We start from the raw sequence: 19,725 nt of genomic DNA, 5'->3' as shown, positions 1-19,725 counted from the left end.
GGAGCGGGACATTTGTCTGAAACAGCTTCTGATGGAGGCAGCTCTTACTCCTCCACCCTCGGCACCGAGCGCTGGTCAGTCCATATCAAGCAGAAGCGTCTCTTCGGCACCGGATCAAGCCGGTACCGCTAAGGCCCCTCGGCACCGACCGTCGCTGGCACTGTCGTTTGCTCAACACTGTCGTTTGCTCTCTCTGTGGGTTAAGAAGCATGACTACTGCGGCTTCCATGCCACCTGCACCGCAGTTGGACCGCCGCGGCACCAACACCTGCCGCGGCACCGACACCTGCCGCAGCACCGTCGATTCCGGTCCTGCAAGGGCCGTCGAGTCTGGCACCTGAAAGCCCCCCGGTGCACGCCATGGTTGAGCTCACAGTTCCCTCCACGTCAGAGACCTTCTCTACGGCGAGGGAGCTGATCGCCCTGACGGAATCCACGCTGCCTCAACCCTCGGCACCACCGGTGAGGGTCATTCAATCAATAGGCAAGCCTGCCCTGCTGAGGCCACCCTCTGTTGGCACCGTCGAGAGGCACCAATCATGATCACGGTCCCACCGGCGCTCTCGGTCCTGTCACCGATCCCGGTCCCGACACCACTCGCAGTCCCAGCACTGCTCTCCATCTCGGTACCGGTCGCACTCGCGGCACCTCTCAGCGTCCCGTTCACCGGCCCACTACTCTCGGCACCGATCCAGCTCCCAGTACCGTTCCCGGCACTGTGCCTCTCACAGCCGCTCTAGACGTCGAGCCTCCAGATCCCGGTCGACCTCCTGGCACCGCTCCAGTCGCAGGTCCCAGTACCGGTATGGCAACCAGTACCGCTCTCTGGTGCCACACAGAGAAAGGTTGTTGAGAGATCGAGACCCTTCCCAGGGCATTTCAGCGCCTCCTTGGCCATCTCATCACACATCTGTGTCTTCTCACACGGACAGTGCTTCCTATGCACAGGACCATGACTCAGATGTGCCCGGCCATGTCTTTCAGGAGACCCAGACCCAGGAACAGGGACCCCTCAGTGATCATTCTGGACACCTTGGGCATACCACCAAGCCCAAGGTGCACCTCCAATGCCATCCCACTCCACACCATCGGAACATCGGGTGCCAGAGGCAACAGTCAGCCGCCCCTTCCCGTGGGGACAGAGGAGGCTCTCGTTCACTCGACAGTGTCTCAAATTCCACCCGAGACTGATGTTGCTCCAGAACAGGACCCCACGCAGGACCCTCTTGTCCCTGGCCTTTCCTCTTCCTCCTCTCCAGATGAAGCGGTGGCAGGGACATCCTCCTCGGGTCCTCCTCCAATTGACCTGTGGGCACATCAGGGCCTCCTGAGGCAGGTGGCCCTGAATATGAATCTTCAGGTGGAGGAGGTCTCAGAGATAGAGGACCCGGTGGTGGATATCCTGTCAGCTGACACACCCACAAGAGTGGCCTTGCCATTTATCCGTACAATACAAGCAAACACCGATACCAGTCTCCAGCATCTATTACGCCCATGGCCAGGGGAGTTGAGCAGAAATACATGGTACCCTCTAAGGGGTATGAGTACCTGGACGTGCACCCTCCTTCCTGCTCTCTTGTCGTACAATCAGTCAATGAAAGGGAACGCCATGGCCAGCAAGCTCCTGCTCCAAAATCAAAGGAGGCTGGGCACATGGACTTATTGGGCCACAAGGTATACTCTACTGGGGGCCTCCAACTCAGGGTGGCAAACCAGCAAGCCCTGCTCAGCTGGTACAATTATAACACCTGGATGGCGGTGGAGAAGTTCAAGGAGTTCATTCCCCAAGACTCCTGCCCAGAGTTTGCTGCCTTTTTGGAGGAAGGGAAGAAGGTGGCGAGAACTTCTCTCCAGGCCTCCCTGGACGCAACTGACTCCGCAGCCAGGACCCTGGCTTCAGGTGTCACCATGAGGCAGATATCATGGCTTCAGGTCTCAGGCCTTCCACCTGAGTTACAAACTACCATACAGGACCTGCCCTTTGACGGTCAAGGCCTATTCTCTGAAAAGACTGATTCCAGGCTGCAGAGCCTTAAGGACAACAGGGTCATCATGCACTCCCTCGGGATGCACACCCCGGTGACTCAGTGCAGGTCCTTCCGTCCCCGGCCTCACAGCCCTTATATCCCGCCTAGACCTAGACAGGACTTCGGCAGAGGACGTGGCTGAGGCAATCGTAGACGGTGGTCTGGACCCCAAGGGGGCCAGAATCAAGGTCCCTCCAAACCACCTACGGGGCCAAAGCTAAACTTTTGAAGGTGCGCCCAAGGATGGCGTACCAGTACCTTTCCAGGATCCTTTACCTCCCTTTTCCAACCGCCTCTCCTTTTTCCTCCCTGCGTGGTCCCAGCTAACTTCAGATCGTTGGGTCCTACGCACGGTGGAACTTGGGTACCACCTCCAGTTTATTTCGCCCCCTCCCTTCCACCCCTCACCCTCGTCACTCTTCAGGGACCCCTCTCATGAGCAATTCCTCTTACCAGAGGTGTGCACGCTCCTTACCATGGGAGCCATAGAGGAAGTACCAGAAGACGAAAGGGGGAAGGGGTTCTACTCCCGCTATTTCCTAATCCCCAAGGCGAAGGGAGGTCTCAGACCTATCCTAGACCTGCAAGAACTCAACAAGTTCATGATAAAGTTGAAGTTGTGCATGGTATCCCTGGGGACCATCATCCCATCCTTGGATCCCGGAGACTGGTGTGCCGCCCTTGACATGAAGGACACGTATTTTCACATTGCCATTTATCCTCCACACAGGCGGTACCTCCGATTTGTAGCCAACTGTCAGCATTTCCAGTTTACGGTCCTACCATTTGGCCTCTCCACAGCACCGAGAGTATTCACAAAGTGCATGGCTGTAGTCGCCACCTCCCTCCGCCACCGCCGGATACACGTTTTTCCATATCTCGACGATTGGCTCATCAGAGGGACCTCCAAGACACAAGTCACCCATCATGTAGGCATCGTCAAGGACCTATTCATACATCTAGACCTGATGATCAATACAGAGAAATCCACTCTGGTTCCAACACAGAGGATAGACTTCATTGGGGCCATCCTGGACTTCAGTCTTGCCAGAGCCTGCTTGCCACTAACTCGGTTTCAGACGATGGTAACAATTATCCAAAGCCTACAAAACTTCCCAACGACTTCGGCTCGCACTTGTCTTGGTCTATTGGGTCACATGGCTGCCTGCATGTCCATGACCAAACACACCAGGTTACGCCTCCGTCCCCTCTAATCTTGGCTCAACTCGGTATACCACTAGGGCAGAGACGCCATAGACATGATAGTCACCATTCCCCCGAGCATCCTAGGCTCCCTCGACTGGTGTGTGCAGGGATGCCATTCCACCCACCCCAGCCTTCCATGGCCCTGACGACGGACGCCTCATCTCTCTGCTGGGGTGCCCACCTTGGACATCTTCGCACTCAAGGCCTTTGGTCATCTCAGGAGCTGGCCTTGCACATCAATGTCCGAGAGCTGAGAGCAGTCTGCCTTGTGTGCCAGGCGTTTCAACAGCACTTACAAGGCCGCTGTGTCTCAGTGTTCACAGACAACACAACAGCCATGTATTACATAAACAAGCAGAGAGAGGCACGGTCCTCCCCCCTTTGTCAGGAAGCCATCCAGCTTTGAGACTTCTGTATAGTCCACTCGATAGACCTGGTAGTGTCTTTTCTCCCAGGCATTTGGAACACTCTGGCGGATCGACTCATCAGATCCTTCCTGTCTCACGAGTGGTCGATTCATCCGGACATTATTCATTCCGTTTTCTGTAAGTGGGGCTTTTCCCATATAGACCTCTTCGCTTCCTGCGAGAACAGGAAATGCCAGATGTTCTGCTCCTTCCAAGGCCTCTCCCCGGGCTCCATCTCAGACGCTTTCCTGATGCCGTGGACGAGCCAACTGCTTTACGCCTTTCCACCGTTCCCGCTGATTCACAGTGTCCTGATAAAGCTCCGCACTTGATCATGATTGTTCCAGCGTGGCCCAGGCAGCACTGGTACACCATGCTGCTCGACCTGTCGATAGCCAACCCAATTACCCTGCCTCTTTGCCCATACCTCATAACTCAGGACCATGGCAAACTTCGCCACCCAGACCTGCAGTCCCTTCACCTCACAGCATGGCTGCTGCGTGGTTAAGCCAGTCCGAGTTACGCTGCTCTGCCTCAGTACAACAAGTACTCTTGGGTAGCAGGAAACCTTCTACTTGGTCAACGTATCTGACCAAGCGGAAGTGTTTCTCCTGCTGGTGCGAATCACAGAATGTCACTCCCACCGAGGCCTCGATCCCCACTATCTTGGACTACCTCTGGTATCTCAAACAGCAGGGCCTAGCGATATCATTATTGAGGGTGCACTTGGCAGCCATCTCTACCTTCCACCCAGGGGAGAGTGGCCACTCCGTGTTCTCGCACCCTATGGTTTCTAGGTTCCTCAAAGGCTTGGAGCACCTATACCGCCAAGTACAACACCCCGCCTCAACCTGGGACCTCAACTTGTTTTAACCAGACTCATGTCTGCCCCATTCGAGCCGTTAGCAACCTTCTCTCTACTATACCTGTCCTGGAAGACAGCTTTCCTCGTAGCCATTACATTGGCCAGATGAGTCTCTGAGCTTCAGGCTCTCACAGTGGACCCACCGCATACTGTGTTTCACAAGGACAAGGTGCAGTTGCGACCACACCCGGCATTCCTTCCTAAAGTGGTTTCGGCCTTTCATGTAAACCAGGATATCTTCCTTCCGGTCTTCTTCCCGAAGCCACATTCATCACGACGGGAGCAACAATTGCAGTCCCTAGACGTCTGTAGAGCGCTCGCATTTTATATCGAGCGCACAAAACCCTTTCGTAAAACGCCTCAACTCTTCGTCGTGGTGGCAGACCGAATGAAGGGCCTACCTGTCTCCTCCCAGAGGATCTCATCTCGGGTGACGGCGTGCATCCGTACTCGTTACGACTTGGCTCATGTTCCCTCTAGCCACCTCACCGCTCATTCTATCAGAGCTCAGGCTTCATCTGCTGCCTTCCTCGCTCATGAACCCATCCAGGAGATATGTCGCGCAGCTACCTGGTCCTCGGTCCACACCTTTGCCTCTCATTATGCTCTGGTTCAACAGTCCAGAGATGATGCAGCCTTTGGCTCAGCAGTTTTGCATTCTGCAACATCTCACTCCGACCCCACCACCTAGGTAAGGCTTGGGAATCACCTAATTGGAATCGATATGAACAAGCACTTGAAGAAGAAAAGACGGTTACTCACCTTTGTAACTGTTGTTCTTCGAGATGTGTTGCTCATATCCATTCCAAACCCGCCCTCCTTCCCCTCTGTCGGAGTAGCCGGCAAGAAGGAACTGAAGGGCCGTTGGGTCGGCAGGGTTATATATCCAGCGCCATAGTGGCGCCACTCCAGGGGGCGCCCAGCCCACCCACCAAGTGTTGCTAGGGTAAAAATCTTCCGACGAGCATGCACGTGTCGCGCGCACACCTAATTGGAATGGATATGAGCGACACATCTCGAAGAACAACAGTTACAAAGGTGAGTAACCGTCTTTTCTCACAGGAAGAGCAGAAGGAAGCATAGCAGGCTTCAAGCTCAGCTGCTGCTCTTTCTCCCTCCCAGTTTGTGACGAGCAGCCCCTGCTCCTTTCTCCTTCTCCTTACCATCAGCTCATCAGTAAGCATCAGCTCTTGAGCAGCTCAGCTCCCTCCCTTAGAGGAGATGCAGCCAAGGATCTTTTGGGTGGTAGCAGCAATGGGCCCCTGCAGAGATGTAGCGCCCAGTGTAAATTAATTCAGTAGCAGGAAGAGAGCAGTATTAACTGAATTGTATTGGGAAGGAGGAATGGAAAGAATGTGTTCAATATGGAGGCAGCATGGACAGAAAACAACATAACTTGTGAGTTCCTTAATCAATACAGAGATTAAAAAATCAGAAATTAAAATTAAATCTGTTTTTTTATTCAGAGACTACATCATTTTCTGATTCCCTGAAATCTGGGAGTAATAAAGATGTGAACCTTGGAAGAAGAGATACTCTGAAGTTTATACCTAATATGGAAACAATTTGCTATTCTTTTCTAACAAACCTTCTTTTAATGAATAAACATCCAGTACTTATCACAGGTAACAAACTCTTAACTTCTAAAAACAAAGTAAATACTGTAGTCTGTTTAATAAATTATTCATGTCCAAATAGATTTTAAACAAAATACAGACATAGGAATTCCTATCCATTGACTCCCATTAGCCTAGTGTGCTTTGTTTTATAAGTTTTATTTAATACGTTATTAATCCCTTCTCCACATAGGAAAAGCTGAATATAGTATAAGTTGACACCTAATATATAGCATATGCATAATAAAGGACTGATGGTGCTGAATCTTCCAGTATCCGATTCTGTTGCTCTTACTCATGTCGAGTAGTACCTTACTCCACAAAATACCCCATTAGAATCAGTGGGACTACTCACAAAAGATATTACTTAATGTCAATGATGGTGACAGAATCTGTCCTACAGAAAGATGATGGGATTTAAGCCGTTCTCAAAAAAAAGCATTTAGCAAAATGGTGGATGAATAGCAACCATGAATAGAACATTCAAACAGCTTTTGATGAATTGACTTCCAGAAAAACTGTGAGGATGAGCCCTAAACTCACTCCTGAATCTGCAGCATCTACTGTTGCTTTCCCAGCTCCTTTTTCCCCATATGTAGGGATAGTATATAATCTAAAGCTATACTTGAATGTAATCTTTGACTTTCAGGACTTAAGTTGTCCGTTAAGAGAGAGCTGAAAACAGCCATAGCTTGGGTAGGAGTACTCTCATGCACAGAATGAAAACATTCCAACTTGAACATCACAGCTCCCCTGTGGCAGCATTTTCTGAAACATAATATTCTTATCAGTTTTTCTTGTTTGTATATTTAAGAAATACTGAAAGATATAAAACAAGCAGAGATTTAACATGTGTAATAGCAGTAATAGTGAATTCATGTTTTGGCACACAGTTTTGCCATGCCTATTAATGAAAATTTGAGCTTAAGTGTCTCAATTCTTTTTGTCTTTGGGTATTTTTAGGAGACTCTGGTATTGGGAAGACTGCCATGATTCAAAATATGCTTGAAAGACTTCAGAAACAAGAGGGATTATTTGTAAAATCAGGAACAATTTTAGGAGATGTCTTCTTACATAATGAAATTAAAAAAGCAAGGTTGTAGATGGCTTTCCAGTTTTACATTTTCCATCAGTATTTAATATCATAGGAAGTAATGCGGTCAAACTTTCCTTAGGATTGATAATGAATAAATAATAGACATTAATTATAGCATTGTGGTAAGTTATGCTATAAGTATAGTGCTGTTGAGGCAACATTTTTATTTTAAACCCCCATTTTCAAGTGCTTTAACTTTCTGGAAAAAAGTAATATTTTAGCCAAAATAATTTATGCTTCTTCTTAGCTCAAAGATGAATTTGTTTGAGTTTTGTGAAATTCCATTAGTTTACATTTTTAATAAACTTGTTTTTCATGTATGAGAAATCCAGATTTTGTATGTGGCCAGATTGAAAAATGTGTTAAAATTTAAATTAAACTTTTTTTAAAAAGTAATAATAGTCTTCACTGAGAGCAAACTATTTTCAATATCAAAAGGAGAAGTACCTGAAAAATGTTGATATAGTTTTCACACTGGCAATTTGAATAACGATGTATAAATTCCCATCCTGAAGAAAAAAGATTTATTTCATTACTCTGTATTATTTCTTCATGGCAGTTAAGTTACAAAAATGAATTGTGTTTTTTCCTACTCATATCTTCCTGATCAGTATGTTAAAGAATTCCAGTTACCTAACATTTGATGTGCCCCACGGTGCTCAGAAGAGAGTGTGGCCCTCACCTGGAGACTTGGGTATGTGATCACATTCATTTTTAAAAGGTTTTAGGACCAATTTTATTGGAATAATTTTGCATCTCTAATTAAACTTTGGAGCAAAATGTTGGGGGCAGTTAATTACACCAACATCTGATCCCAGTTAGATGTCTAAGCATTTGAACTGTGGGTGCAAACTGAACCTTCCGAAAAAGAGGTTGAGCTGAAGTCTGTCTGATAATCTGGCCTTCACAACTAAAAATGACTGTAAAATTGTATTAATTAGTAGCAAGCTCTATCCTAGTACTGTACTTTTATTATAAACATTTGAATATTTACATGAGATTGGTAGCAGAACTGGGAATACAGGCATCAAAATTAGCTCAAGAACTCAAACCATGATAAGCTTCTACATGAGTAACACCAAAATAAACCAAGCTTTTCATCACTATTATATTTCAATTTGATTGGAGGGACAAAGCATGTGAACGATGTGTGTGGTTACATTTTATAGGTGTGAAAATCTGTTTGAAAAATGCAAGTAGACTTCAGCAAAGTCTTTTGGATTTTGCATCTAAGTGCATCTATAAAGATATTTCTGATCACTTATATAAAATTTCCAAGAAATATACAGCACAAAAATGTATTTATTTAAAATTTATTTAAGTATGCAGTAGTACAGTGGTTCCCAAAGTTGTTCTGCCACTTGTGCAGGGAAAGCCCCTGGTAGGCCAGGCTGGTTTGTTTACCTGCTGTGTCTGCAGGTTCGGCTGATCGCGGCTCCCAGTGGCCGTGGTTTGCCGCTCCAGGCCAATGGGAGCTGCAGGAAGCGGCGCGGGACATGCTGGCTGCTGCTTCCCGCAGCTCCCATTGGCCTGGAGTGGTGAACCACGGCCACTGGGAGCTGCGATCAGCCGAACCTGCAGATGTGGCAGGTAAACAAACTGGCCTGGCCTGTCAGGGGCTTTCCCTGCACAAGCAGCGAAACATGTTTGGGAACCACTGCTGTAGTAGATTCACCTGCAGTTAGGAAATAAAGACCACAGTCACTCATTCAGGAAAAAGCCAGGTTAAACAGATCAGCCATGCACCATCTGAACTGAAAGTCAACAAGCTTACTTTCTTTAGGACTAACAGAGGAAGTAAAATCTAGCACTAAGATTCCCGCCCTTAGTCCAGAGGTGAGCAAACTACGCGGGATTGCCAACCCCGTGGTGCCGCAGGTCTAAGGCAGGCTCCCTGCATGTCCTGGCCCTGCATCACCCCCAGAATCAGCGGGCACCATGTCCCTGTGGCCTGGGGGCAGGGGCAGAGGGCTCCACACATTGCCCTCACCTGCCGTTACCTCCCCTGAAGCTCCCATTGGTCACTTCTGGGGGCAAAGTGGGGCCAGGGCAGACAGGGAGCCTGCCTTAGCCCTGCTGTGCACTGCTGCCACCCCGGAGCTGCTCAAGGTAAGTGGTGCCAGCCCGCACCCCTAACCCCTGCCCTGTGCCCCCTCATAAACCCACACTCCTCCTGCACCCCAACCCCCTGCCCTGAGCCCCCTGCTGCACCCCGCACCCGCTCTTGTACCCCAACCCCTGCCCTGAGCTCCCTCGTACACCCCGCACTCCTTCTGCACCCGAACCTCTTGCCCTGAGCCCCTCCCTGCACACCGCACCCCCCTCACACCCTGCACACTAACCCCCTGCCCCAGCCCTACATTCATGGCCTTGCATTCAATTTCCCCACCCAGATGTGGCCCTTGGGCCAAAACGTTTGCTCACCCCTGCTCTAGTCCTTTAGATATTCAAATATATATGGGGAATCACAGTGAGAGCATGCTGGTTGATCTCAGGTGCCTTGACAGAGCACAGGGAGATAGCTCAGAAATAAATCCTGTAGGGAATTATACATCTTAAATTGCACCTGGAAGTGAACAAGAACTTAGTGCAGTATTTGGACTGTTCATGTGGTATTTTTCTTGTGCTGTACTTTCCTAAGCACTGCTACACTGGGTGCAACTTCCAAATGGTCATCAAGTTCAAGTAGTGCACTGATGGCTTTTTTTTGAGATGTCAAGCTGCATGTCATCTCCATACTGATTGCACTAAAGTGTAAACTTCTTCACTATCTCCTCCTATGACTTCACATAAACGTTGAACAGAAGGGATGACAGAAAATAATCCTGAGCAGCCATGCATTAGAAAGCCCTGCAGTTAACTGGGCAATTGCCCAACAACATGTTCTTGGACCACTGTGCAGGAACAAAAAAGAATGGAACCACTTATGCGTAATTTCATCCATCCCAGCATGATTCACAGACAAGTCAATAAAACCTTACAGCCAACAGTATCAAATGCTACTGAAAGATCTAAAAAAAATTGTAAGACTGTTGTCCATTGCTAGAAGGAAGTTATCAGCCAGCAAGCTTGTTTCATTTTCCATACTGTTCTCTGGACATAGGGATTATTACTATAGATCAAATAAATCTGAGAACTCTAGATGACATAGGAGGTGCTTCACTACAACTTTCCCAAAAACCTTACCTGAAAAGGAAGGTTAGAGACACTATGGCTATGGAGTTCTGAGGATGTAAAATACCACCACCTTAAAAGTATGCACCACCAAATGCAACATTAGGCAAAGTCACTCATGTCCCTCAGCTTTAAGTAATGTTGCAGCACATTTCCTCTAGGGTTCTGGAATGTCTCTTCTACTACAGCTGCTACCTCTTTTGCAATTTCTTTGAGGTTGTCAAGTTCTAATTCCAGAAATGTGCATGGCTGCCATCTGAAACTTGGTGCATACAGGCTAGAATGGATATCCAGTTTCATTGTTCTCTGTCACAATTCAGTAGAGTTGCTATTTGCAGCTTTTCTTTCTTCGTATACAACTGAAAAAACATCATTAGTCAGCGTTTCCCAAACTGGAGTCCATGAGGGTACTCCAAGTGGTCCGTGGGCCCCGCTGATCAACTCCTCCCCCTACCTCCCAGTACCTGCATGCTGGGGAACAGCTCTATCTCCCGGAAGCTACTGAAGCCAAACCGGGAAATTTTAGGTGCTAGAAGTCTGGTGGTGTAGCAAGACTAAGGCAGGCTTTCTATCTGCCCTGGCTCCGTGCCACTTCCAGAAGTGTTCGGCACATCCTTGCAGCCCCTCAGGGTGGGGGCAAGGGATCTCCGTGTGCCTACCCTTCCTTACACCGCATTGTGCATGCCCCAGAAGCGACCAGCAGCAGGTCCTTCACTATGCGGGGGGACAAGAGGCTCCGTGCACTGCTCTGACCTGTAGAAACTGCCCCTCCAGCTCCCATTGGATGGAAATTGGCCAATGGGAGTGTGGAGCAAGTGCTCGGGGCAGGGGCAGTGCGTGGAGCCCTATGCCCCCCGCACCTAGGAGCCAGACCTGCAGGCCACTTCTGGGGGCGCAGCACGGTGCCAGGAAAAGTAGAGACTAGCCTGTCTTAGCACCAGAGCACTGCCAACCTGACCTTTAATGGCTAGGTTGGCAGTGCTGACTGGAGCCGCCAGAGTCCTTTTTCGACCAGGTGCCCTAGCCTGGTGAAAGTGAGTGAGGGTGGGGGAGAGCGAGTGACGGGTGGGAATGAAGTGAGTGAGGAGTGGGAAGAGGTGGGGCGAGGGCTTGGGGGAACAGGTGGAGTGGGGGTGGGGCCTGTGGCTGAGTGGCTTGGGGGGTTCCCTGAAACATTTTAAATCAAAATGAGGTCCTCGGGTTACTGAAGTTTGGGAACCACAGTCATGAGTAATTCTGGTGGAGAATTAGCGAGTTTGTTGGTCTTCTTCCACAGTTAAGAATTTTTTAAAACTTTTTTAATGGAAAAACAGTTTTTGAATAAATAATGTATATATTTTACACAGTAGCTTACAAGTAAACTTCCTTTATCTCTTTCAGGAGAAGAAAACATTTTAACTTATGTTTTAAATATGCTTTTTTAAGATACACAGGCAAAGAGATGCTTTGAATTCAAAACTGTAAAATTACTGTTAAATTGCAGAAGCACATTTGAATTGTACCAAAATCAAAACAGTGTTCTACTCTATCATGCTTAACAAAGCTGGCAATGCTTAAAATACCACTCTAATATGAAGACAATATGCGCTTTGACTTGACTTATATTTTTGATAGTGATATTAAAAGAAAATATTTTCTGTAATAACAGTATGCAATATTAATAGCATCTTAGAGTGGTGAAGAGAGTAGATCCACTGTTGATCAGATATCATTCTGACCCTTAATTTTGTATATGGCACAGATTTGAAGTCAACGACAGGGCCATATTCTGCAAGTGAAACTGGTGACATTGCTCCAACATCTGAAAGAATCAAGGGTGTTATAGTTTCCACAATACAGTGTGGTGCCCACACCAGTGCTGCCCAAATACAGGCATGGATTTGTCAGAAATTAATACTAAAAAGTAAAGATGCTCTTGGTGCACCAAAATCCAAACAGGTAAAACAGTGTTCTACTCTACCAATGCTTAAAAATGCTGAAAGTGCTTAAAATAAACATTAAAAAGATTGACCGAACTATTTGACTTATTTTAAAAGTGTGTCTGTCTAACTCCTGTTAAATACATTTGTAGCCATGTTGGTCTCTCTCACCAATAGAAGTTGGTCCAATAAAAGACATTACCTCATCCCCCTTGTATCTCTAATGTTGAGTGTATTAGGCTGTTTGGGTTATTGTTTTTATCTGTTACTGTTGTGCTTCTTTTCAATTACTAAGGTAGTATTTCAGATGTAATGGCAGGAATTTGAGGATAAGATATTCTTAATAAGTTATGTATTGGTAACCTTATTTATTCAATCCCATTCATTTATGAATGTTATAGTAGCTACAAAAATAAATACAAAGCTTCCAAGATGTTTCAGCCAGCTACTCAATTAGCTGACTATGCCAACCCTAGTGGGGTAGGGGTGCAGAAGGGGGTGCTGGCTCATTGAATCTCTGTCGCTGTTTCCATTGCTGGCCACCACCCTGGCCTCCCCTCTGGACACCATCCACAAATCTAATACATTACAATAACTTTTAAAAATCCAAATAGGAACTAACAAAATACATAGTATTAATCTCCTCGCATGTTCTTCCATAGCTGTGAAACCTCTTATTGTTTGTAACGTCAAATGTAGTTTGCCTGGCCCTGTGTAGTTGTGGAAGAAGGAGTGAATTCCTTTCCCAGAACTGCTTCCTGCAGGTTTTATTGTGGGAAGGGATGATCTCACTCAATATGACTATTTATTGAAACAGCTAGGCCTGGAACTCAAAAGGGAAGAGGCAGTTCTTGACTTACGCCTAAGTGGAGCACAGCATTGGTCCAAGAGGTGAATATAGCTAAACCACTAGGTAATAGCAACCATAATGTAATTAAATTTAACATCTTTGGGGGACGGGGGGAAATATCAAATAAACCAGCTCAAATAGAATTTAACTTCAAAAAAGGGGAACTCCACAGGAGGCTAGTGAAATTGAAATTAAAAGGAACAGTTACAAAACTGAAATGCCTGCAAGATTCATGGAAATTAAAAAAACTTAATAGAGACTTTAAACCCCAGATTTAAAAGAAGAAGAAGAAGAAGACCAAAAAATATCACCAGGGCTAAACAATGGAATAAAAGAGGCAGTTAGAGACAAAAAGATATCTTTTAAAAATTGGAAGTTAAATCTTACTGAGGAAAATAGAAAGGAGCATAAACTCTGGAAGTCAAGTATAAAAGTATAATTAGGCAGGCCAAAAAAGAATTTGAAGAACAACTACCAAAAGACACAAAAAAAAACCAGAATTTTATTTAAATGAATCAGGAGCAGGAAGCCTGCCAAAGCCTATCAGTGGAGCTACTGGACAATTGAGGTGCTAAAGGAGCACTCAGAGACGACAAGACCATTGCAGAGAATCAGAATTAATTCTTTGCATTGGCTTTCACTGCAAAGAATATGAAGAGACTCCCATACCCAAGACATTCTTTTCAGGTGACAAATCTGAGGAACTGTCCCAGATTGGGGTGTCATTAGAGGAAGTTTTGGAACAAATTAATAAATCAAACAGCAACAAGAGTTCTGAAGGAAGTCACATATGAAATTGCAGAACAACTAACTGTGATATGTAACCTATCACTTAAATCACCCTCTGTACCAGATTACTAATGTAGCACCCTTTTTTTTTAAAGGCTCCAGAGGCACATCTAGCAATTACAGACCAGTAAACCCAACTTCAGTCCCAGGCAAATTGGTTGAAACTATAGTAAAGGACAGAATTATCAGACACACAGATGAACACAGTGTGTTGGGGAAGAGTCAACACAGCTTTTATAATGGGAAATCATGCCTCATGAATATATTAGAATTCTTGGAGGGGATCAACAAATGTGGAAAAGGGTGATCCAGCAGAATAATATACTTGGATTTTCAGAAAGCCTTTGACAAGGTCTTTCTCCAAAGGCTCTTAAGCAAAATAAGCAGTTATGGGATAAGAGGGAAGGTCCTCGCATGGATCAATAACTGGTTAAAAGATAGGAAACAAAAGGTACGAATAAATGGTCAGTTTTCACAGTGGAGAGGTAAATAATGAGGTCTCCCAAGGATAAAGACTGAGACAACTGCTGTTCAACATTTTCTGAAGTGACCTGGAAAAGGTGGTAAACAGTAAGGTGGCAAAGTTTGCAGACAAGACAAAATTACTCGAGATATTTAAGTCCAGAGCTGACTGCAAAGAGTTACAAAGGGAGTTACAAAATGGAAATAAAATCAATGATGATAAATGCAAAGTAATGCACATTGGAAAACAGAATCCCAACTAGACATACACAATTATGGGGTCTTAATTAGTTGTTATCACCCAAAGAAGATATCCTGGAGTCATTGTGGATAGTTCTCTGAAAACATCTGTTCACTGTCAAAAAAGCTAACAGAACGTTAGGAATCATTAGTAAAGGAATAGATAATAAGACAGAAAATATCATAATGCCACTATGTAAATTCATGGCACACCCACACCTTGAACACTGCGTGCAGTTCTGGTCACCCATTTCGAAAAAGATATATTAGAGTTGGAGCAGGGACATAGAAGGTCAACAAAAATTATTAGGAATATGGAATAACTTCCACATGAAGAGAGATTAAAAAGACTGGAACTGTTCATCTTAGAAAAGAGGTGACTGAGGGGAGATATGATAGAGGTCTATAAAATCATGAATGGTGTAGAGAAAGTGAATAAGAAAGTCTTATTTACCTTGTCACATAACACAAGAACTGGGGTTTGCCCATTTAAATCAATAGGCAGCAGGTTTATAACAAACGTAAGGAAGTACTTCACACAACACAAAGTCAACTTGTGGAACTCATTGCCAGGGGATGTTGTGAAGATCAAAAGTAAAACTGAGTTAAAAGAATTAGATAAATTCATGGGTGACAGGTCAATCAATGGCTATGAGGCAGATGGTCTGGAATGAAATCCCATGCCTTGGATGCCTCTAAACCTCTAACAGTCAGAAGCTGGGACTGGACAATGGGATAGATCACTTGATAAATTGCCCTTTTCTGTTCATTCCTTCTGAAACATCTGGCACTGTCCACTGTCAAAAGAGACGATACTGTGCTAGATGGACCATTGATCTGACACAGTATGATCATTCTTACATTTTTATGTTTCTTAATATTAAAGCATTCTCATTGTTTCCATTTGGATGAGATATAACAGCTTCCTGTACCTTGCAGTTTACATCTGAGCTACTCATATAATGACATATACTAGGTCATTTGTGCAAGTACACTAATTAATGTGTGTTTTAGATAAAGAACAATGTAGCTCTTTCATAATTATGTGTGTAAAACACAGTCACTTCATGTTAATACTCTGTAATAATAAGTAAAGCTAAGTTTAACATAAATCAGATATGGTTTCTAATGTGGTTATATTTATTCACAGGTGATAATGTTCATTGATGATCTGAATATGCCAATACCAGAGGAGTATGGTGCCCAGCCACCACTTGAAACAATCAGACAGTTTTTAGATTTAGGAGGTTTTTATGACACTAAGCAACTTGCATGGAAGGTACAGTATGGACTTCTGATTTTTTATCAGTTCTAATTAATCTTCTGCAAAGAGCAAGTTAAGTTAAATCTAAGGGCTACTAACCATTTCATATTAATATTATGATAATATTATGCTTACTGATAACAATGGAGTATATTTAAATGAGTTTTCCAGGAGGGATGGGGAGAATTGTAAATGTGTCTTATTGGTTGCTCTAAAGGACTAGAGTTTTTTTTTAAATTCTGATTTAAGAAGCAAGAAAAAATTTAAAAAAAATTTTAACTAGAATTTATTTAGAAAATACGATTTTATTGTATTCTAGTTAAATAGATTACATTACAGTCTGGAAGGTGCCACAAGTACTCCTGTTCTTTTTGCTGATTCAGACTAACACGGCTGCTATTCTGAAACATTACATTTTATGAAATTTAAAATTCATACACAATTTTTAAAAATCTCATTTCAGCTCATACCTTGCTTCAGCTGGATAGATCTCCTCTCCCTGTATCCTTACAGAATGCCTTTTGGCCTTGCTCTCTCTCCTGAGGATCTTTTTCTCTTTCTCTTTTCAAAACCTTGTTTCATCACCACTGCTTTCAGGTCTTGTGGTCTCTTCTTTTTGTAGTGTCAAGACTTACACTTAGGGTGCCATGCATTAAGCAGTAACTAGAGAACTCCCTGACCCAAGAAGTCCTTCTCTTTATTAAACTCCCAGTGCAACTCATGGTCTACTCTGGAACTGTGGAGGACCAGGAGCTCCATAACTACTCCACATTTCCCTTTCTTTATAATAAAAGATTACAACTTAAATTATAACCCAGCCAGTGTGTGTCTGTCTCTCTATCTAGAATTCAAAATAAACATTGAATTCCTCAAAATTATTTGCATTTATATGTCCCTTATCAATTCAGTTTAAATAGTCCTGAGCAATATTCTAAAGATCAAGTCTCTGAGGGGGCCTGATCAATCTTCCAGCCCATGTGTGTGAAGTTCTCTGTGAAGGTGAGGTCTCAGATTCTCTGTTGTCCTGGGAAGTATTGAAGATGAACTCAAGTCCCACAAATAAGTCCTTTTGGAGTCTCCGCTAGTCAGGATCTGAGAGTTTCTGCTACAATCTGAACTGTTCCAAATGTCTAAGAGCTTTTGAGCCAAACTTTGTTCCCTGACTAAGTTCAGGTAGTGCTTTTGTTCAGTGCTAAGCCTTGAAGTTTAGATGCTGCCAGATTTTTGTTTCATCATCTCATTTTCAAAATTCCTTCAAAAAATCATAACAATGTAGGGCTGAAAAAGACCTCAGGAAATCTTCAAGTCCAGCCCCCTCCACTGAGGCAGGACCAAGTAAACCTAAACCATCCCTGACAGGTGTTTGTCCAGCGTGTTCTTAAAAACCTCCAATGATAGAGACTGTACAACATCCCTTGGAAGGCTTTTCCAGACCAAAACTACCACCTAGTCTGTTCTCTGCATTTTGTAGTTATGCATTTCATTTTTACTTCTGAAGTGAAGTACTGTGCACTTTTCTTTATTGAATTTCATCTTGTTGATTTCAGACCAATTTTCCAAATTGTCAAGGTCATTTTGAATTTTATTCTAATCTAATTCTAATCCTAATCCAAAATGCTGGCAACTTCACCCACTTTGATGTTGTCTGCAAATTTTATAAGCATATTCTCCGTAGTACCAGACCAAGGACTGATCTCTGTTGGACCCCACTAGAATTTCCCTCCAAGTTTGATGACAAACCATTAACTATTCTTTGACTACAGTCTTTCAACCAGTTATGCGCCCACTTTATAGTAATTTCATCAGACCACATTTCACTAGTTTGCTTATGAGAAGATCATGTCATGCTGTGACAAAAGCAGATAGCTTTGTAGTGAATAATGGTTCTGGTGATTGTTTTTCTTCTTTGTTGCATACTTCACAGCTCTCCATTAAAGTCTGAATTTGCCTACTCAGGGCAGGCCACCATAGGGATTGTTGTGCTCAGGCCCTGCAGTTGTTTATACTTTGGTGTCTTTCATGGGTTTTGGAGAGTCTCTCTTTCTGAAATTCCAAAGAGAGAAGAATGTGCTGATGTTCAAAAGCAGGCCATCAGCCATGTAAAGGTAATTTTGGTCCTGCCAGTATGGTAGTGATCTGTTGGAAGTCTATTCCTTTGACCCCATGTTCTTTAGCAGGATGGATAAAAATCAATGATTAAAAAAATTTTTTTTAAATGGATTTTGTTTATTTAAATCAGATTTTTTGATAAAATGCTTTTTGAGGAAAAAACCTATCTAGATGGTTTTAATTAAGATACATATCTCATCATGGAATAGGGATTATAAATTATAATTCTATAGTATGACAACATATTCATGTAATGTTTAAGAAAAGTTTTGTAAATGAGTTTCAACAGTTCATGGACTAGGGGCCCAGTCTTATGGGGTTCCAGGGGCTTCTGTGTAGATTATTTAGGTTAATTTTTCTATCTGCCCAATGAGACTCAGTGCTCAGTCTAGAAGATACTATCAGAGATGCTTAGTTTTGCAGTTCTCAAACTGTGGATTTGTGTCTCCAGAGATAACATGCTTGTTAACAGCAAAAATGTTTTTAAAATAAATAAATAACCAACACGAATGCACTTTTATGTAGAAATCCATTATTACATTGAGTCTTTCTGACTAGTGATTTAAATCATTATATTTTTTATGTTAAAATCCAACACAAACAGTTATGTAGGCTAAAGTGACTGTTAAAATTTTGGTTTCCACTTGAGCATACTGCTGCTTGGTTTCTGTGAGACTTCTTGATATAAATGCAACAGGTGTCTGGTCTCCCGCTGGCTGCTTTTTTGTGAAGGCTGCTTCTAAACCATATGAAGATTCATCTGCTGCTACTGTTGTTGGATAGTTTACTGAGTATTGTGCAAAAAGAGATGGAGATCTCAATAGTTCTTTTTATTTTATTAAATGTATTTTGTTTTGTGCTCGTCCGAATCCACATATTGTAATCATTAAGGAGAGCTCTTAAGGATTTGGTTGGATGAACTAAATTTCAATTTTCCAAAATGATTTGTCATGCCCAGGAATCTTCTCACAGCAGAAATATTGTTGGGTTCAAATGAGGCAAGCAGTGCCTTCAGTTTGTCTGAATCCTGCTGAATTTCCTGTTTGCTAAATGTGTGTCCTACAAATCTTACCTGCTCTTTTCCACATTAACATTTCTTGCTTAGAGTGAGGCCAGCTTGTTGGAAGCACCTCAAAACTGCATGTAATCACTCATGTTCATTTTTATCTCTGCCATATACCAAGACATCATCTGGATGGCAAAGGACAACAGGCAAACTTGACACAATCTTAGAGATTCTTTTCTGGAAATGTTCTGGTGCCGAAAAGCTATGCCAAATGGAAACTGATTGAAACAGTACCTTCCAAACAGGGTGATGAATGAAGTTAATGGTATAGATTCTTTAGCAAGAGGGATGTGCCAGAGGTGCTGTAGCATCTAACTTTGAGATTCTCTTTCATTCTTCTTTGACTTTCTGTAGCAAGGGTATAGAGATGAGGCATGGTACTGTGAGACCAAAGGGATTCGTTGATGGCATCAATTTTATTTTGTACTCTCAGACAGCTTTCCTTGTGAAGATGTGTAGATACATTTCATGTGTAATTTGCTTTTTATATTAAAGCATTTCAGTTTCTGTAATAGGTGTAAGTCTTTCCATTGCTGGCAACCCTAGTAGGGCCAACTTGTACACACACATCAGATTTGCATATGTATTTGTGCAGGTTCAGAATTGGCTTCTTCTTTAGGTAGATCAGCCCGCTC

At 43.8% G+C, this 19,725-nt stretch overlaps 1 protein-coding gene across 1 annotated transcript in view; it reads left to right on the top strand.

Moving 5' to 3' along the window:
- The window catches only part of DNAH14 (dynein axonemal heavy chain 14), a 496,436-nt gene that overhangs the window by 278,904 nt on the left and 197,807 nt on the right, over positions 1–19,725 (top strand). Inside the window, 5 exon segments of the mRNA XM_030558364.1 lie at positions 5,972–6,130; positions 7,085–7,217; positions 7,829–7,911; positions 12,133–12,329; positions 15,802–15,930. Coding sequence (XP_030414224.1) covers positions 5,972–6,130; positions 7,085–7,217; positions 7,829–7,911; positions 12,133–12,329; positions 15,802–15,930 — 701 coding nt within the window.

Source organism: Gopherus evgoodei, chromosome 3, assembly GCF_007399415.2.
Source record: "Gopherus evgoodei ecotype Sinaloan lineage chromosome 3, rGopEvg1_v1.p, whole genome shotgun sequence".
Taxonomy (NCBI): domain Eukaryota; kingdom Metazoa; phylum Chordata; order Testudines; family Testudinidae; genus Gopherus; species Gopherus evgoodei.
Note: the sequence above shows the minus strand (reverse complement) of the source record. Positions and strands in the feature narration are given on the sequence as shown.